At 45.3% G+C, this 21,178-nt stretch overlaps 1 protein-coding gene across 1 annotated transcript; it reads right to left on the reverse strand.

Annotated features, from left to right (window-relative positions):
- Positions 1-681: 681 nt before the first annotated feature.
- Positions 682-20,183, reverse strand: TMED10 (transmembrane p24 trafficking protein 10). Its single transcript, XM_077323263.1, has 5 exons — positions 19,891-20,183; positions 14,816-14,936; positions 7,399-7,472; positions 2,051-2,177; positions 682-1,069 (listed from the first exon to the last, which is right to left on the reverse strand). The coding sequence occupies exons 1-5, from the start codon at positions 20,128-20,130 to the stop codon at positions 948-950; spliced, it is 684 nt and encodes a 227-aa protein (XP_077179378.1). The 5' UTR covers positions 20,131-20,183; the 3' UTR covers positions 682-947.
- Positions 20,184-21,178: the final 995 nt, after the last annotated feature.

Consider the following 21,178-nt stretch of genomic DNA (forward strand, 5'->3'; position numbering starts at 1 on the left):
TTAGAGACTATCCAGCTATTTTATATATCCATCATTATGCATTATATTACATGGCTGTAACTTTGCAGTTTTGTAAATCACCACAAAGCCGTCATATTCCTACCTCTAGCAGATTTTACATTGGCCAATGGAGCATGGACTTTCCATCTCCAACCCTCTCCCAAGCACAGGGATAAACCTGGGATGCATTTGAAGTACACATCTGGCAAGCACTTCTTACTATAAAAAGAAGAGTCATTCATGGTATCCAAGATGCTTTCAAGAACTGTAGTACCATTGCAGAACAAGAGAAGTGGTATCCCCAGAGAATGACAACAAGCATCGGAGAAGTCTCTCCACCAAGGCCTTCTTCTGTACTCTAAGCAATATGATCCATATATTCTCAACCATTAAGTGCCTTTCCTGCCTCTAACAGAAATATCAAATATCCCAACAATTGTCTTCTACTTCATGCCCTTTCCAGAAGTGAAGTTGCCGAACATTTGCAACAAGATTTGTTTCACTGAAGGCTGGTTCCCCATGCATCTGATCCATTCCCTCCAAAAGCTCTGTGGTAACTGCTGCAAGTATAGCAACCCCAGTGTGTGCAAAAGGTTAAGAGAACCAGGTTGGTGACATGTGGGAAGAGGTTACCTAACTTTATCTGTAAGGGAGAGAAAAAGACAGTGCAAACACCAACTGTCACCATCTCCAAGAATGTTTTATTTCATCCTTGCCCAACAGTCGCTTAAAACCACAACTCCCACCCCCTCCCAACCGTATCCAATAATAGTTCAGGAACCTCTTTTATGTTTTGTACCCCGCACTTCCCTCCCTTCTCTTAGGGGCCATTTCCTCCAAGAAAGCTTCACTTGGCAGGTCAACTCTGAAGAGGCTCTGAACAGTCATCACTGGGTCTCTGTGTTGTTCTGATGGGGTTTCAAAGATGAGAAGCTTGCCCTCTCCCCTTACTCTATCAGCTTCTTGGCCTTGAAGAAGCGACGCAGGTAGAAGACCTGCCAGGTGGCCAGTCCAATGAGGCAGAACATTGAGAAGATGCTGAAGTACAATACCCGGATGTTGGTTGACTCTGAAACAAAAAGCAACAAAACTCATCACTTGAAGTAACATCAAGAATCTCAAGCCCTTTCACCTCAGTTCCATAGATGGGTCTAGTACTTCTTAATTTGAAGAATTTAGGGGTGACTTTGACACCTCCCATTCCATGGAGACTCAGGTCACAAAGCTGGCATTTTTCCACCTATGCCGTGAGGCTACTAGTGCCCTACCTGGCCCCGGAAAACCTAACCATTGTGATCCATACAACTGTTACCTCCAGATTAGACTTCTGTAATTCATACGCTGGCCTACCTTCTCCTTGACCCGAAAGTTGCAGCTGGTACAAATGCAGCTGCGAGGGTCCTCACTGGAACATCATGGAGGGCCCATATCCAACCTGTGCTACGGCAGCTGCATTGGTTGCCAGTGGTGTTCCGAATCAAATTTAAGGTCTTGGTTTTGATCTTTAAGTCCATTCACAGTCAGGGTCCGGCATACCTGAGGGACCACATATCTCCATATGCCCCTAGCAGGGCATTATGTGCTGCAAATCTAAACAGGCTAGTGGTCTCTGGCCCAAAGGGAGGTGTAGTGGGGCTCGACCAGGTCAAGGCCTTTTCAGTTCTGGCCCCAACCTGGTGGAATGAGCTTCCAGAAGAGCTGATGGCCCTGTAAGAGCTCTTGCAGTTCCACAGGATCTGCAAGACGAAGCATTTCCACCAAGCATTTGGTTGAGGCTAGGTGGTGGAACAGTGATTGGGCTCCCCCCTCGAACCACCCCACCTTTGGTGGAAAGTGGCCTTTCCAGCCATTGCATGGCAGAGGGGTGGTGGTGGTTGGGATTGTCTGTTTTTTCTGGTTTGGTTTTAAATTGTATTTTTCATTGTTATGAACTGTCCCAAGGGGCAGAATATGTCCAATATATAATAAATATATAAAAATGAGACAACAAATCTAATATCCAGTAGGCTTTAAGTCCCTATCTCCAACTGGGATGCACACAAGTGCTTACCATTGGTGTCCCGCATCTCCTCCTCCCGCTGTTTCATGTAGGCAAAGTCATTCACAATAGACTCTGAAAGATCTTCCAAGCGCCGTAGCTCCAGCTCCAGGGGCTTCAGCTTCTCCACTTTAGCAATCTGGGGAGGAAAAAATAACTGAAGCAGAAGGCACTGACCAGTAGCACCTTCCCCCTTACACTTTTCTCTATGACATGACAATCAGGGTTAGTATGACATTATAATATTACTGTGCAGTCAAGCGTCTTTTTTTGTTTGTTTGTTTGCCCTCACTCTCAACAGTGGCCCCATAGCTGCAGATTCTCTGTTGTGGCTTGCACCTGGCCAAATAAGGTCCAGAAATCTCCCCCCACTTCTGTTTTCCCACAGAATGTGTAAGGCAAAAAAGTACAGGAGGGTCAACATGCCCCTTTTGCTCAACCCTTATTGACCCAAGAAGACACCTGTAACAGGAAGTACAAGGTCCTTAACCTGGGATCTACTGCATGCAAAGTAGGTGCCATATCATACCATGCCTCCACAAATGGTGCTAGGAACACAGGAGACATAATGACTGTGAACAACCACAGAATTCCTTCAAAAAGATACATGGGATGCGGGCATTTATGGGACCAAAAACTTCCGCTTTTGCCTCTAAATATATCATATGCAAGAACCTGGAACATTAGCTCAGGTATCCTGAAGATGCTCCTAGTGTTGAACAAGCAGCTCTTACTTTAAGCTTATAACAATACCACTAAGGTCTTTATTCTCTCTCTCTACTATAACAGAGATGGAGGTGGGGAAAACAGCCAAGGTCCTGAATCTTACTTTAGAGAAGCCATGTTAGATCAGGCCAATGGCCCATCCAGTCCTACACTATGTCACACACGAGTCAAAACACATGTGCCATCAAGAGGTCCACCAGCAGGGGCAGGTCTCCAGAAGCCCTCCCACTGTTGCTCCCCCAAGCACCAAGTTATGACAACAGAAGCAGTGACTACTTGAGGGGGGGTTAGTTATGGGAATTATTATAGGTTTGTTGGAATCAGAAAACAGAGACTTTCATGCTTGAATCAACTGCAACTGCCAAAATTGGGGAGCCACTTTTGCATTAATCACTTTTACTACTGGTAACACTAGAGAAGGTAGGAGATGGACAAATATAATAAATTAAAAGTGGAACCTGTGCTGCATGAAAGGGTTGAAGGTGTCCCCAAGTTTGAAAAAGTTCAAGACCACTGTTTACAAATTACAGCCAAATCCTCTGATCTTCTACAGCACACAGGAAGCCTTCTACTTGATAAACCACATTCCCACCTTCCAGTGTCTTTCCAATGTATTGAATCCTGGCTATTTGCAAACTATGCAGAATTGAATTATCTGAGAGAGCTTTTCCACAACAGGTAGTCGGACTGTACAATAACACAATAGCTCTGAAAGATACTTCGGCTGTAGTTTACATACTGCCTGCTGCTGTGAACAGGATCGTACCATGTCATGTTTACACCATTTAACAAATTATATAAAAACACTATGCTTAAGTTCTGTTCTCATATTTCTTGTTGGCTGCAGGTTTCTACAATTCACATCCTAATGGGGTGCTGCTGGATGTCCATGGACATCTGGAGAGCCACAGTTTGGCCACCCCTGCTAGCTCCATCATAACTACCCTTCCCAGTCTCAACTGCCTTCCAATTTCTTCCTTGCAGTCACCCTTTTGGTTGATTATTACACCACAAGGAAGAGAAAATTCTCTTTCTACATATTCTGCCCCAACAGTAGCCTCTTGTCCAGAGTACAGGTTTTAAACCAATCATAATTTTGGGCTGATCCTGCGTTGAGCAGGGGGTTGGACTAGATGGCCTGTATGGCCCCTTCCAACTCTATGATTCTATGATTCTATAACTTTTCATGATCCATCCAAGGTTGACTAGAAATAATGTAAATTAATTACATAAAAGAAACACACAACTATAAATTTAGCACAGCAGTGACAGTTGGAGGGCCACAAGGGGGCAACAAAACCTCAGCAATTACAAAAGTTACAGGAGGGCTTCATAATTTAACAATTTTACAGTACATCTTTTCAGCAATAGTGCTAACATTTCAGTGCCAAATAATAAGATAACTGTCTAAATACCTACAAAACCATAACTGTGGCAAGCAAAATCTGGTTGTTTCTGGTGAACCCCTAACACGTTTCAGTATAGCTGCCCCCCCCCCCCCCCGGCAAAAAGGGAAACAAACAAAATAACATCTTGTCTGTTTAGTGGAGGAAAAACACTGAAAATCTGTGCCCTTTCTGTAAAGAAGCCTGAAGGAGTTGGGGAATCTTATGTATGGAACAGCTTCTAGCCCTGTCCCACACAGTGAGACTTTGTGTCACAAATTCTACAAGACCAGAATCAGCTATAAAATCGTGGTCTTGGGAGTTTTCAGGAGAAAACTAGTACAACTAACAGGTTGTTAAAATCAACACAACTGGCATATACAATGCATGCTGATTTCCATGCCAATTTTTACTACTCCAAAAGGATCAGTATGGGACACAAGAACATCCGTTCCAGCAGAGCAGTCATGTTAATCCATTATAGCAAAACCAAGCAAGGGTCTTGTTATAGGATTGGGCGCTTCGGTGTCCGAAGCGGCCATTCGTGGCCAAAGGAGCCAGCGCTGCAGCTCGGGGGGGGGGGGGGGGAGGCGCTGGCAGCTCCCCTCCCCCCCACACTGTGGCGCTGGCTGCTTTGGGTGCGAACGGCCGCTTCAGACGCTGAAGCACCCAACCCTAGTTAAAGACTCTTACTACCAAGTTTTCATTCTAAGGAGCCTTTCACTTTATCAGAACAGTAAGGACTGCCACAAATCCCTGCATGAGTTTGATCCCTGCTCTATCCAGTATTTCCTCACCCCTTCATCTTTAGTGGTACCCACTGCCAGGAAACCAGCTGACAGAAGCACCTTTGATCTACAACAACTGAAGCACAAACAAAACTCAATTTTTGTAACAAAGCAGACATGCCAGCCTGCTGACTCTGCACACGTTATTCTTGTCTCTGGCAAGTTAAAAAAACCCCTCTGTGCTGTAGTGAGACTGCCAAGTCTCTCACTCTCCCTCCCAGCCTCAAAACTACTGTTGGGTGTGCATGGGGCTCTCTCTCTCTTTCCTCCTTGTAGCCTCAGTACTACCCCTCCTTATTTAAAGGAGGACCATGGCTCAGTAGCAGAGCACTTGCTTTGCATGCAGAAGGTCCTGGGCTCAATCCCCAGCATATCCAGTAAGGGCGACTGGCACGAGGAGTAGTGAAGAAGGCCCTGGCGAACTACTGCTAATCTGAGTAGATAATACTAACCTTGACAGGTCAATGGCCTGATTCAGTATAATGCATCTACACATGTTCACAATCAACCTTTGGTACGGCAACTGTGAAGAGGATTAATAAACTTAACCAAGCAGTTTTGTCTAGTTCCTTCCATCCAGTATAAGTAAGGTACTACGACTCTTCACAAGCACATTATGGAACTGATATTTCTTCATCTGTATACATCTGCCTACTGGTTGAACATTTCATGTCTCTGATGAAATGAGCTCCGTCTCATTAAAATTTATGCAGGATGAAATTTAAAAAGCTAGTGACAGTGAACTCATGTCTTGTTATGTATGTGCACATAGGAAGTTCAGACAGACTGTAATGAAACAGTAATCTGGGACAAACTGAAGCTATCATATGACACTAAGTACAGTATTTGCTGGCGTATAAGACTACTTTCCCTCCCTGAAAAACATGCCTCCAAGTGGGGGGGTCGTCCTATACGCCGGGTGCACTTCAGTTGGGATAGACATAGCTGCCCATAGTGGCCCATAGTACTGTAATGTAATGTAACAAACTCTATATTTTGAGTAGAAATATTGGGGGGTCGTCTTATACGCCAAGTCGTCTTATACGCCGGCAAATACGGGTATCTATACTTTCTGGTAGAATGCTGATTTTAGTGGAATTGGACCCTTGATAGGGTTAGGAATCTTTGAAGAAACTAAAAGAACAATATATCTTCATGAAGATAGTTTCAGAGGGTAGCTGCCCTAAATATGCAGGAGACCAGTTAGATTTCAGACCAGTAGGACCTTAGAGACCAACAAGAGTTTCAGGGCAGAAGCTTTTGAGAAGCTTACCTCTGCCTCTACTGGGTCTGATGAAAGAGCCTTGCCTTTTAAAAACTTATCCCCTGAACTTCTTGTTGGTCTCTAAGATCCTACTGGACTCAAATCTAAATATATCTTCACGTTGCTTAAACGCATATAGGTCTGAGCAAACATGAAGGGATGACCTCCGGCTATCCAAGATGCGATAAATACTTAGGTCTCTTTTATACATGATTTCTTCTCTAACAGAGATGATGCCTAACTATGGCTCTCCAGATGTCCATGGACTACAATTACCATGACTACCATATTGGCAGGGGCTCATGGTAATTGTAGTCCATGGACATCTGGAGAGCCAGTTTGGCCAGATCAGCATAATCTATCTATAATAGATAGATTATAGATGGGGGGGGGGTTTGATACAGAACTGATCTTCCATCTATTTCTTCTCCTCTCCTGTCTCCTAGTGCTGAGGCCAGCTTTTCTTGGTGGGTCTTATTTTCAACCATAAACCTGGTGGAATATTTCCATTTTACAGGCCCCACAGGACCGATTCTATGAAGTACAGTACAAAAATTGCTGTAACTACACAGTTTTGGAAGCTACTGTGGCTGAGCAATGGGAACCCAAGTTCGACATCTCAAAATAGTAAGATGTCCAAGGTGTCAAGAAATTGGGAGAGAGGGAGCAAGAGATAGACTACTTTCAAGTTTAATCAATAATTTGGGGGTAATTCCTGCTGTAGGACTATATCCAAATATTCTGCTTTAACGGCAATGAAGAACTCAGCATTTAAAAGTGCTGGTGGATGTTACATAAAAACTTGTTAATACAAGAACCTGCCTGCCAGTCATGTTTATATGACTTACTTTTTTAAAACACAAAAGTGCTACTAAAAGGACATTAATACTTCTACAGCAAGGTTATGTGTTGAGACTACTATCCTACTTTCCATTTAAGGTTTCTGAATGTGGAATGGAATAAATCACCATTTTCTAGATAAATCTACTTCCTTGCAAAAAAGTATGTCCTTGGGCACAATCTACCCCCTCAAATGGAGCAGCAACTTTTTAAAGCTCCCCCAAATGAGCTCTAAATTAGAGTGTAGGCAGGCTGTCATAATGGCTGAGAAAGCAGCTTCTCATTGTGAGCCCCAGGGCCACATACACTATCACGTGAGTGCCAGGAAAAGATCACAGGCAGCAAGCAGGGATGTACCTCCTCATAGTTTTTTGCTTCCACTCCGTGCTTCATGTTCAAGGTCACGAGCTGGTCTGGCATCCGCCCGGTTCCTGGAAATGCAATGAAAGGATTCATTGTATATAGTGCTCAGCCTGCCAGGAAATTCCCAGCTCCCCCCCCCCAACCCCATCGCATTAAGGAAGGATTTGCAGTTCTCCTCCCATACAAGTCTCTGGATAGCTGGAAAGGCAGTCCAGCTGTGCCTAAAAATCACAAGAGAACATAAATCTGCAGATAGAATTGGTTGAAGCCAAAGCTCCCAAAACTAACAGAAACAAGCTGCAACTAAGCATGTGAAGTATGCAGGACACAAGGCTCTGTGATTTCCTAGTGCCCTCCCCTTCCCCTCACCAGCAATATGGAAACATACAAATCATTTAGATTCAGAACAGCTGGAGGAAGCTAAAAGATGAATTCTATTGAAATGGAAATAGGCACAGAAGCCCAGAAAGGACTGGAAGGAAGAGATGAAATAATTAGCCACAGATGAATTATTAAACTAGACTAGATGTCAGTCAGCAGACTACACTGGCACTTGGGGACAATGTACCAAGACCTATATATAGGACACACAGTGGGACAGGATCTAGGAATGGAAAAAAATGTGTCACTGCTATATTGACTGCCTAAACTCTCTCTTTTCCCATCTCTCCTCCTCCTGATGTCTTCCTAACCTGTCAAGGGCTTGCAAATTACCACTAGAGCCTAGTGCTCTGCTTACCTACAAGAAATATAAATTGCCTCTAAACTACCAAGCCAGATCAACAGTTTGTTGTATGTTTATGTAATTTTAAATGTTTTGATTATTTAAATGTTTTTATGTTGTTATGCTCCGGACTCGGTAGAAAGGTGGCAAAAAATGTTTTGAATAAATAAATTGTCTCCTATTGGAAGCCTATTTTGAGCAAACATCTGGTCCTTTGAGGAAAGAACTTCACTAAACTGCCTCAGTTCAACATGAGATTAGCTTTTCAGTGCTCATTGCCTGAATGACGTGTTACCTTTCTCGGTCTTGTACTGTGGGCTTATCTTTCCTTCTGTTTACCAGCTTTTTTATGCCCCAAAAGCTTTATCATTCAATATAACCTTCCATTTATCTTTTCTTTGTTGCTTAAGGAGCTGCCCTAGCAAATTAAACAAATGTTCCTTCCACTCAGTTTATTCCCAGACTCCATTCTAAGAGACATTAGCTCAGTTGTGGTTCTTCAAGGTTTAATCCTGCCTCTAAAAGTAAATTCTAGGGCAGTGATACTCTGTGACACAGGCTCTCCAGAGCAGTGCTTCCCAAAGACCCATTATGCACGGGGGGAATAACGCACATTCGGGGTGGAATGGCGGCGACTAAAATCACCGATAACGCACGGTGCCGGCTGCAACCGGCCGCAGCTTCGGTGCATGCCGCCGAAAAACTTGCGTTAGCGAAACGCGGGAGAAAGCACAGCTTCCAGGTGACTAGGGCGCAACCAGAAGCGGCACCGGGATCGCCGCGTGCATAATTGGTTACTCTGGGTTTTGCCACCGTCGCGCCCCATCCCGTGCATAACCGGTGTGCTTCGCGTCTTCCCCCTCCGCGTTTTCCATGTGCCCCGAAATCGCCTTTTCAGCGGCCGTGCATAATGGGCCAAAGTGGGACCTGCCCTATGCTGAAGATTGTGGTTGGCAGGGGGTTCCAAAGCAATGGGTAAACTGCAAACCTTTCTGAGGTGCAAGTCTCATGCCAGGGATATAAGTAACTATGGGCTTTTGCTTGATGGTAATTGTGATTGTAGCTCTCCACCAATCAAATAAGGAGGTCTCAATTAAAAGAGAGCAAACAGAAAGTGAGAGCAACTTTTAAAAAGTCTCCATTACAGCCAGATCCTATGCATATTTACTAAGAAGTCAATCAAACTGAGCATAATGTAAACTGACCTGGCACCCCTCTATCTACACAAAATAGGTCCATGTTTATGTCTCAGATTATTATTATTATTATTATTATTATTATTATTATTATTATTATTATTATTATTATTATTATTATACCCAGCAACTCTCCAATCCAAGGAGGATTTATTTCACAGGAAGGTGGCAGCACAGCACAGTAGATCCAGTGTTTAGTGTAAGGGGGGGAGGGGGAGTATTTCCCGTGGTGCTGCCTCGACATCCAAGGTGTAGTTTCATGCTTGTTAAACACCCCAACCATCCTACTACTCATCCATTAGCTTCCATGCTACCTTTAAATGATCGCTACAGCCACAGAACATCTGGACATTTTCATTTTACTGACAAATAATTCAAATTAAACAGCCAAAACATTGTTAGAGCTTTGGACTCTCAGGAAACAGATGTAAAAACTACATTTGAGCTATACTATGCCAAACACATGGCAACAATACAGGAACTGACTGGACAATACATTTAAAAAAAGATAGCAAGAAGCCTCATAAATCTACACAATCAGGAAACTTTCTCATGTGTGGCTGGCTCAAAAAAACCCAGTCAATTAAGACATGGATTAAGAAGCATGCTATGTTCAGCAGAAAAGTTCCTAGCATAACATACTAATGGGGAAAGTCAATGGGAAATCTAGCCTGTCTATTCAGTGTTCTGGTGGGGGTGGGGTTTGAGGTAGACACACCAAATTTGCAGCATAGCTGCTGGAGCCTCTCTTTAAAAGAACACCCAAATTGCAAAAAGATTGGACTAGGGGGTCCGATTCTATGGACGGACAAAGAGAAAGGCCCCATCCTCCATTGTTTCTTATGGTGGGAAAAAAGGGCAAAGCAATATAAGCCCAAAAATGTCCCAGAGAATCTCTGCAATAAAAGGGTGGGGGGCATTTTTGCAAGGCCAGACCAGAAGGAGGACCTATGTAGAACCAGTGCTGCTGTGGCAGTGCCAACCAAGCAGGACCAAGCTCACATCAGAGAACCTCTGAAGTGGAAAATGAGAGGCAGGGGGCATTCTGAAGGGACAGCAGAACCAGTGCAATGTACTACATCCCCGCAGCAGAACCATGCGCCACCCTAATGGTGCCCAGCAGCAGAACACAGAGCCAACCTGCTAGTAGAACATAGTGTCCCATTGTGGCAAATGCCAGCTCAACAGAGCTGTAACACAGAATCACAATCCTGGGCAGCAGGACCAGTACATTACTGCCCAGGGTTTTTGAACTGGCATTTGCCACAATGCTGGGCACCATTAGGGTGGCACAGGGTTCTGCTGCTGGGCGCTAATACATTGAACTGTATCCTGCTGGTCCTGCTGTCTCAGCAGAATTGCCCCCTCCCCCTCAGTTTCCACCTCAAAGATTCTTTAAGGTGAACTTGGTCCTGTTGGGTTGGTGCTGCCACAGTGACATCTGGTTCTGCAGAGCAGTATGGCACAGGTGCTCCTGCTGGGCTGCTCTTGCAAAAATTCCCTCCCCCTCACTTTCATTGCAGAGATTTTCTAGAACATTCTGCTTGTATCGCCTTACCCTTTTTTACCCACCATGGGAAACAATGGAGGACTGAGCCATCTTATTTGGGTGCCCATAGAATTGGACCACGCAGTCCAAGGTTTCTGAAACTTGGAGGGTTCTTTTGAGGAGAGGATCCAACAGCTATGCTCCAAATCTGGTGCCTCTACCTCAAACTCCACCATACCAGAGAACTCATTAGACAGGCAAGATTTTCCAGAGACGGCTCAATTGGTCATAATGGAGCCAAAGCGATTCAGAAATCTCAAATCTGAATCCTTAGACTGAACCGGATCTTTGTTTTACTGGATCAATGGAATTTTTTTTTGCACACTCTTAGTTACAACAAGGTCCAATTAAGCTGAAATGTACTTGAGCATGGCTTGTTGGCAACCCTGTGCTGCCTTTCTCTTCTCCCGCAGAGCACAATTAAGGGTTCCCAGTTTGAAATGACATTTCTCTCCCACTGCTAGGATTATAAACCATGTTAATCCAGACTGTGTCTATTTACTTGATTTCACTGGATTCCAGCTTTCATGGGTCTCATAAACCCAGAGCTTGTTTCAAACAAGAAACCCTTAGTCATGCCCCCATACCTGCACAACCTCAGGTTAACTGGAGCCTACTGTGACGTCTGAATATAGCCTCTTTCTTGCCTGAGCATGTTCTATTATCATTGCAAAATGAGCTGCCCTGCGATTCGAACACAAAATTCATATGAAAAGTAGCTTGCATAACCTTTTTGCACAAACTCTGCTCACAGTTAATCTGAGAATGATGGGGCTAAAACAGGGCTAATGTATACATACTGATGAGGCAATCTGAAGTTCTTGCCACCACAGTTGTGAATTTGCTTCCCCTTAACTCCAATTTGACTCAGAAATTCAGTAAAATCTATTCCCAAAACTTGGAAGGTTGAAATTCACAGATAAAAATCAGTTCAGGCCTACTGATTCAACTATCTGGTTGTAAAAGGCGCTGGACTTTTATTAATAAAACAAGAATGCACTGTATGTAACTTAAAAATGTGGTTGCAATTAAAAACAAATTTTTACACATTAGTGATATCGAAAAGGAATGTTGCCCTAAATTATGCAAAATTGCAATTAAGATACACAGTTAACCGATGACCCAACAACAATATCTGGCATATGCCATAAGCCTTCTTGGTCTCCTCTACATACTTGCAAGAAGCTGGAACACCTACAAGCTGAAAACTGCATATGTACCATCTTGGGCTCCAAGAGCAAAATGTCGCAAGAGAAAAGCTCACTGCTAGCTTTAAACTCATTAAGAGGCACTCCTCCCTATGTCTAGCATGCTGTGCCTTTCACTTCCTCTTCCCCATTTTTGTGGCTAAGTGCTTGAGAAATCCCAGTTACTCTGGTCCCACCTGGCCCAACGGCCCAAATGTCTGTTGTCATGGATCTGCCTCCCCAAGGCAGATGCAACCATACAACTATTGCTGCCGCAGCATCCTCTCAAGAGCACCCCAAAGGGGTGAAGGAATAAGCTGCTTGGGGTTAAATTCTTCAGAATGTGAAAGTCCTGATGAATTATCTTCGACAAAGAAACTCCACAGACAGGATCGATCTGAATGTATGGCAAAACCATCATAGACCATTCATATCTTCTTGGTTTAAAACTTTCTAGAAGCAGACTTTCAAGTACAGAAATCCTGTAGCATAATTTGCTATATGTGCAGGCTATACTCAATACCAAAACTCAGCAGCACAGAGGCTGCAGGCAAGAAAAAGCCAGTATAAGTGTCACTGAGTACAAACTACACCACAAATTACGTGCACAGATTTGACACAATGGGTGTTCAAACTCAACCCGATCACCTCTATGGAGATTGAATGAATAAAATTGGTAAGCAACAATCAAGTAGTAACAGGCCCCATAAACAAGCCATCATGGCTAGTAAAGAAGCATTTATGAGAACTGGGCTATCTATAACTTCTGTCAGCTGCAGGAATGCCTATATTTAGGAAGAAACAGCTCTGGTACTAATCAACAGACAGTCTGAAGGATACCTAATTCTCCTAGTGAACTGTTCATGACAATCCAGATGGCAAAAAGAGCTGTTATGTAATTGAAGGGTGTTCCTACTTATACAGGTTCTACTATGTGGCTCTACAATGATATAGAAGTTACTAATGTATGAAACACAAATGCACACTTGGGGAATGGGCAGTTCAGTGATACACATTCAAATGGCAATGCCCACTCAAATTAAATCCAGATTCTGTTCCCATAAGGTATGCAATCTCAGTCAAGGGGATTCCTATCCTCCAAAGGGCCATAATGCATTGCACACCAATGGAGTACACTGTACAATACTTAAGGTATTCAGTGCCATGTGCTTTGTGGGATCACAATACAGGAATCATATGGCATAGGAGTTTGAGGTGAGACATAGACCAAACATCATTTTTGGCAAAGCCTCAGCATAGAGCAAAAACTGCCAATTAACTATATCCGATATATGAGATATTTACCCTGAACTTCAACTGAAATATACTGCAGGAAGAAGAGCAACTGTGTCACTTCCACAGGAAATGTCAGCTACAGGATTTGTTAGGCAATTGTCCCCAAGGCTTGGTATACCACCAACATATTGCACACTTCCCCGTTCTTTCTATTAAGACAGAATGCACCAATGCAAGAAGTCTTTGGCTGCTGTAGCCATGTGTGCTAGATCACGTTCTGCTTTCAAGGAGTAGACAATGCATCAGTGCTAGAATAGGGACACTTACTTTGGCTCATCAGAGCATGAGTACAAAAGTGAGTGACTCCAGACTAACCTCCAGACTGAAGTCCCACGCAGCAAAAGAATGAGTAGCAGGGGGCAAACGGAACCCTCTCCATCTCAAGTACGGAAGCATCAATGTAAAGAGGGAGGGATTGTATTTGTGCATGGCACGTGCAAAAGGAGCAAAAGCGTCCCCTTCAGAAGAAGTGAGAATTAACACAGAATTAACACAGCTGACGATGCTCCTTTTTGCCTCCACGGTTTGCTGACTGGGTTGACTGTGCCCACTCCATAGGAAGTCACTCCATGTCATTTTGAGTGTGTGCAAACAGATCTTTTGTGATTCTAGGAAATCTTTCCCAAAAAATTCTAACAAGTCTGCATATCTTCATTTATGTGAAAGACATAAAGGGGATTTCTTCATCCAGAGTTTTTTTTTTAATTTTATTTAGAGATAATACACTGCCCCTCCCAGCAAGCTGGGTGGAGGCAGTTTCCAACATTATAAAATCCACAAAAACCTAACAGTAAACAATTTATCAATAGTTTAACTTAACTTCATATATTAAAACCTTAAAACCAATCACACCAGCTGATTAGCCAATTAGTTCATAGTGCTTTGGTTTCTGTGCTCAACCCATGTAGAGGGAGCCCAGTGGGTGTTTATCCAATGTCGTCTTGAATTTCATTGGCCCAAGCAAATGCCTAAAGGAAGAGCTCCGTCTTATAGGCCCCGTAGAATTGACCTAGTTCCAGCAGGACCCCTAGCTATTATGGGAACTCATTCCACGAGGTGGGGGCCAGGACTGAAAAGGCCCAAACCCCTGGTTGAGGCCAGATGTACTTCTTTTGGGATAGGATCACCAGTCTGTTGGAATTAGATGATCTTAATATCCTTTGGGGGGTATATGCTTCTGGGATCACATTTACTTTGTGCCTTACAGCAATTCTGATTTCAACTGCAGGCACTTCTGGGAAGGAATGCAGCAACTGGCTTTCACCAGTAACATTAGGAAATGAATCTTCTGGGATTAAATGCTCTCTCACATTCCAAAAGTTGCCAAAGCACTTGGAAAAAGCAAACACCCTCGGCCCAGAGCCAAATATAACTCTCTTAAAATGTACTCAATGAAGATAAAAGAGAAAGAAGAGGCAAGTCAGGTCAGGAGCATCTAACTGGGCCTTTTCACACTTACCCACAGGGAGTTTGCTCTCGAAGCAGGCCTCAAACATGTCATAGTCTTCTGTGGTAAAAGCAAATTTGCCTTTAGTGGCATCCTCCTTGGCATAGAGTGTGTGCCCAGATGAGTCAGTGATCTGCAGCAGCAATGAAAAGTTGGAGAAGTAACCCGGTTAAAAAAACATCAATAAGGCATTTCTAAAACACTGGGAATATTTAATTTCTGTCCTTCCCTTGCCCCAATTATAGCTGAAGAGGTGGTTTTCATTTCAATTTAAAATTTCAAATCAATTAAGGTTGTCAAAAATGTCTTTGTTGCATTTATTAACTTGAAAACATTCCCATACAAGCTTTCACTGAAACAAAAGGGAGCCTCTTCCTTCTTTATAAAAGGGGGGAAGGGAGAACAGGCTAGCAAGTAGGGTAGGCCTCTGTTACTAAACAGGCACTTACTCCACTAACTGAAAATTTATAGCAGGTTCTAATGACAGCAGGCTATGAGTTACACTAATCAGACGACGATTGCATAATTGAAACCAATTATTCAGCGAGACACTACGTTTGCACTTTTACTAGCAAAGCAGGCTTAGGATCACTGGAAGCATATTAATAACATAGGTCTCATTTATTAGAGGGATCACTGAGTGTGTTTTTGTACAGAGAAGGCACCAAGAAGGCATTGTGCAAGGGGTTGGACTAGATGATCCTTTCAGCTCTATGATTCAATCAGACAAAGCAAATCCTTTCCCAGCTTCAGCTGAAATATGCCCAGAAGCAGATCTTAAATCAGGCCAATTCTATTTCCTTTTTCTTTTGGCACCAGATGACTGCTGCCGATTTACAGCCAGGAACATTGCCCACAAAACTAAGCACATGAAGGGCAAATTGTTAACAGTCAGCCTACACAATTGTGGGGGAGCAATCAGTCTGAAAGATGTTCTACAATGCTCCAGCGTTATGCGCAGTAACATCCTCCTCCACAAGTACAGCTCTTTTCCCCACACGGCTGGCCTGAACAATAAGAGCCCACATGTGACTGGGATCAAGTGGGATGACAGCCATTAAAGAGCCTCCGGTATGAAGTCAACGGGCTCATTTGGCACATTCCTCCAGAACAGAAAGCATAACTGTTAATGCCAAGATGTCACAATCAGAGAGCAAACAACTCAGCAATGAGCTACCATGAAGACAACAAAAATGGGATGCTAACAAAGAATTATGATCCCAACCAGAAACTGCTCCGGACAAGAGTATTCATACACTGCTAGTTTCTGAAAAGAAAACTAGTTGTAATCACTAGGTTAACTGGGGTATCTCGTAGGGATGTGCAAGGAAAAAAATTCGGACCGTTTCGCTTTGGACCAGCGGTCCGCAAGCTTACGCTCGCTGCGGACCGCTGCGGCGTAGTGGGGGGAGAAGATGGCCCGGCGGCCGCGGCTCCCCCTCCCGGCCCCTCCGGGCCGCAAGCTAAAGCGGCCGATTAGCTTGCGGCTCAGCAAGCTTCTCTTCCCTCCCCTCCCGAAATAAGAAGCTTGCCGGGCCGCGAGTTAATCGGCCGCTTTGGCGGCCGATTTGCTTGTGGCCTGGCGAGCTTCTCGATTCGGGGGGGGAGGGAAGAAGGAGCCGCGGCCCGGCGCCAAGGCCTTCACGGCCCAGCACCGGGCCGCGGGTTGGGGACCACTGCTTTGGACCACTGATGGTTTGTTCTGATTAGGTCGAATCAATTCAATCAAATTTGACTAAATCCAAATTGATTCGGTGCCATTGAAACCATTGGCACCATTGAAGTCTACAGAAGTTTGTCCCTTTTTGTCCTTTCTGGGCTTGGGGGTTGGGTTGAAGTAGAGGCACCAAACTTACATATGGTGAACTCTAATCAAGAAAGCCTATGTTAAAATTGACTGACTTTTTAAAAATAATGTCTTAACCTGGAAACTGCTGTTTTAAACTATCCTGTAATTATGTTTTTATGCTGCACTAAGCCTTTTTTTTTTAAGAGCCACTTGTGGCGCAGAGTGGTAAGGCAGCCGTCTGAAAGCTTTGCCCATAAGGCTGGGAGTTCAATCCCAGCAGCCGGCTCAAGGTTGACTCAGCCTTCCATCCTTCCGAGGTCGGTAAAATGAGTACCCAGCTTGCTGGGGGGTAAACGGTCATGACTGGGGAAGGCACTGGCAAACCACCCCGTATTGAGTCTGCCATGAAAACGCTAGAGGGCGTCACCCCAAGGGTCAGACATGACTCGGTGCTTGCACAGGGGATACCTTTACCTTTACCTTAAGCCTTTTTTAATGCTGGATTTTACTTACTGTCTTTTTTGTCTTTTTATGGCTTTTTGTAGGGTGCTTCTGGCAGGTTTTTGGAGAAACAGTATAAAAACATTCCAAATAAATACAAACAGAAATAGGTCTTTAAGGTGCCACAACACCTCCAATGAGCCTCTTGTGGCGCAGAGTGGTAAGGCAGCGATATGCTGTCTGGAACTTTCTGCCCATGAGGTTGGGAGTTCGATCCCAGCAGCCGGCTCAAGGTTGACTCAGCCTTCCATCCTTCCGAGGTCAGTAAAATGAGTACCCAGCTTGCTGGGGGGTAAGCGGTAATGACTGGGGAAGGCACTGGCAAACCACCCCGTATTGAGTCTGCCATGAAAACGCTAGAGGGCGTCACCCCAAGGGTCAGACATGACTCGGTGCTTGCACAGGGGATACCTTTACCTTTACCTTTAACACCTCCAAGGTGTTGACAGATACACAAAGAAGTAGGATTAATATAAAATAGGTGTAGCGCAAGGTAAGACTGGAGCAGGGGTAAGCAACCCTTTCGAATCATGCTAACAAACAAGCAATGTCACCTGTGAATATGATGGTATGCCAGCAAACAAAATGGCGCACGTGCCAGGGGTAGCCTACCCCAAGTATGCCTGAACTAATTAACATCTGTAAAGATATACTTAGATATTAGCATCTATGCTGAGTAAGAAATGCCACATCCTTTTTGAAGTCTGGCAAGGAGGTAGTCTGAACTGCCTAATGATCACTGGTTCAGCCATTTCCCATTTGATTCTCTATGAACACTTCAGAAACGATCATGATCTTTGAGTCATGAAACCTTATGGTGGAATAAGTTTTGTTGGTCTTTAAGGTGCTGCTGGATTCTTTTTTAATTTTACTGCCACAGACTTACCAGCTACCCTCATCTGCAATTATCTTTTTAGATGAGAAGCTCCTAAGGGGCACGAAGACTCATTATCATCTCTGAACTGAAACCTTCCCTACAGAGGGGAATTAATGAGTTGCAAAGTACACAATCCATTGAGAAGAGCTACAACATTTTTTTCCTTGTAAACTGCCTCGAGCAAAGAGAGATATGTTTTAAATTAAAATGGCAAAGTTATATACCACAAAGAAATATGGTTTTAAAAAGCACCCTAGTTTACTATCTCCTTCCATCAACACCAACATTTGACCAGGGAAATGCTGATCACTACTTTGGGGTCAGAAGATGAATTTCCTCCAGACCAGACTGGCCAGGGATTGCTTTTTTTTTGGGGGGGGGGCATCATCTGGACATGAAATTTGGCTCACTGTGGTTGGGCAGGTAGCTGTGAATTTTCAGTATTCTGCAGGGAGCTGGACTAGATAACCCTGGAGGTCCCTTCCAACTCTATGATTCTATGTATCCAGGATTTTATGTTCTACCCCACATTACTGACTTCTAGCAAGGAAACATATAACATATTGACAATATGCAACAGGGTAAACTGAACTAGGTGTAAGAGGTGGGATGAGGGCTCAAAATGGAGTTCCAAACCCCACCACTCTGGTTCGTTGCAACAAGATGTTTCATCCATATATACAAGGGCATAAGTAGCTATTCCAGATTTTCATTACATTGATGGCAGTGTCATTGTAGTCCTACCTCCATGTCATAATCTTATCACTAGAGGCCTACCCCCTCCTTCACAAATCAGAAACATCCAGCCTCTCAGTGCACCTAGATGGCATTGGGCAAGCTCTTCCCTCTCTCTCAACCCCTCACCAGAACTGTGAGGGTAACACCGATCCATTTCAATATTTTGACAATTGTTTCACCAAAATAATGTTCCTGTGGCACTCAACAGGGCTGTCTAAGGGCTAAGCATTATTACTTATCAAGCAACCTCACAATCGTTCTCCCATATTGTCTTTGAGGTGGGTGAATTCCCATTATCTTTTATCTACGTTTAAACTCCCCAGGCTAGTGATCCCCAACCTGTGGGCGGCTGACCACATGTGGTCCTTCGACTAATTGGAGGTGGGCCCCGAAGGATGCCTTCTCCCCCCCCCCCCGCCCTTTACTTCATCCCCCAGCCCTTTACAACACACTTCATTTTTGTGGCGTGTCTGTATCTTATTTTGAAGGGAACATTACCATAGCGATCAGAAAGCACTAGGGCAGTGGTTGAGAGTAGAGGAGTAAACTACCCCCCCCCCCGGCCTCAGTAAAAGGCGTTGAGTGGTCCCCGGTGATAAAAAGGTTCGGCCCCAGGCCACTTATTTTGAGGGCTGACCTTAGGCTCTTTCTCTTCTCGCGTGCTAAAAACTCTCAGTCTGTAGCTGCTACGCGGAAGTGATTGCCTCAAGGGGAGAAGAAACGGGCGAGATGGGGAGGAGGAAATCACAATGGGCAAAGGAGCAGCGCCGGCTGCAAGATTCCCTGAGCGCGCTCCTAAAATGGAAGGCAACCTGTTGCACGGGGGAGCGGTGCAAAGCAGCCCCAGTGGGCGCGCGGCGTCACCCGCTCAATCCCCGCGGCGAAGACACGCGAGCGAGGGCTGGGCCTCTCCCCTCCTTCCGCCTGTCAGCCTCCTCAGGAGCGGCGAGCCGGGCTGACGTGTCCCTCGAGGCGGAAGGGCCGGGAAGGCCGAGCGCCACCGGCTAAGGAGCCCGCGCGCCGCCTCCGGACACCTCTCCACGCCCACCGGCGGCGGGGGCACGAGGGCGGCGCGCGAGGGGAAGAGCGGGCTCTCTCCCGCCTCCCGCCAAGGAGGGCGTGCCTCTCGCGCCCGCCCGCCCGCGCGCCCTCCGCCCCTCTCCCCAGCCCCCCGCCTGGCACCTTCAGGTCGGCAGACGGGCCGGTGGCCGAGCCTGGCGGCGGGGCGACCTCATACTCGCCGGTGACCAGCGTGTCGCGGTGGATCTCCTCCCGGAGGCATTTGCGGGCCTTGCCCGGCAGCTGGAAGGAGATGGGCCGCGCGGGGCCCGGCAGCAGGAGGAGAAGGCAGAGCGGCACGAGGAGCGGGGCGAAGGCCGGCCTGGCACGGGGGCGGCCGCCGGGCTCCGAGCGCAACAGCATGGCGGCTGGTCCGACAGACCGACGCAGGCCGGGATTCTGTCCCCGCCCCGGCCCGCACCACGTGACCCGGCGCGGCTTGCGTGAGGAAGGCAAGGAGGCGAGGCAGGGCAGGCCGCAGGCCTCCGCGCGAACTGAGCAGGGACCCCCCCTCCCCCTTCACCGAGGGGTTTCTGAACTGAGCAGGGGAAGGGTGTAGGAAGCAAGACATTGCCTCGGTGCCTGAGCCCGGAAGCGATAAGAACGAAAAAAAGGGGCCCTCTTCGAAAACAGAGTTGGCTGTGATCCACAGTAAAGACGTGCGATGTAAAGGATTTCATTTTTTCTAGGGTCACCATGCTAAACCTGTCAGCTAGAGAAACCTTAAGCTGCAAATCTAACAGAGCTCCGGTGGAAGACTAACAAAAATATTCCAGAAAGTTATTCCAAAACACAGATTTTCTGTTAAATCAGACGATGGCATTCACACGTTTGCATGCTGAGCTCTTCTTGCAGTAGAGCAATTGTGCACTTTGTAGATAAGGCAAGCCCAGTTATGAATAATTGTTTGGACACGCAGCACATATGCAACTGTATGTGAATGCAGCCTATTTTGGCCACCTTTCAGATGTACAATCCTAAAATTAGAACAAAAGTTTGATTCCAGTGGCACCTTTAAATCCAACGAAGTTTAATTCTGGGTATAAGTTTTCATGGACATGCACATTTCATCAGATGTTATGTTCTGTTGCTTCAGACCAACATGGCTACCCACCTGAATCTTAAAATTAGTTTGTGAAATCAGTGGGATCTAGCGGCTGTTGTCCAGTTGCAACAGTAAATGTGTTTAGGGCACACGTGGGGGTGGGGTCAACCACTGCATGATGGATGCTAGGAAGCAGTCATCAGAAGAGGGCTGTTGTCTGCCATTCTTGTATGACCATTGTTTGAAGCAGTACTAGATTAGATGAACCATTGGTTTGATACACCACTGCTAAATGTAGGTTCTTATTTAAGCACATAAAGTTGCATCCTAGTTTGCAGTCCTTTGTAGTACTGTTAGTGAAATTTC

Source organism: Paroedura picta, chromosome 2, assembly GCF_049243985.1.
Source record: "Paroedura picta isolate Pp20150507F chromosome 2, Ppicta_v3.0, whole genome shotgun sequence".
Taxonomy (NCBI): domain Eukaryota; kingdom Metazoa; phylum Chordata; class Lepidosauria; order Squamata; family Gekkonidae; genus Paroedura; species Paroedura picta.

What these genes read in the sequence shown, in the direction of transcription:
- TMED10 (XM_077323263.1), bottom strand. Translation starts at nt 20,130, where the DNA reads ATGCTGTTGCGCTCGGAGCCCGGCGGCCGCCCCCGTGCCAGGCCGGCC. An exon ending in GCCCGTCTGCCGACCTGAAG is followed by an intron (nt 14,937 to 19,890) that starts GTGCCAGGCGGG and finishes TTGCTGCTGCAG; the next exon opens with ATCACTGACTCATCTGGGCA. An exon ending in GGAGATGCGGGACACCAATG is followed by an intron (nt 1,070 to 2,050) that starts GTAAGCACTTGT and finishes TTTTTGTTTCAG; the next exon opens with AGTCAACCAACATCCGGGTA.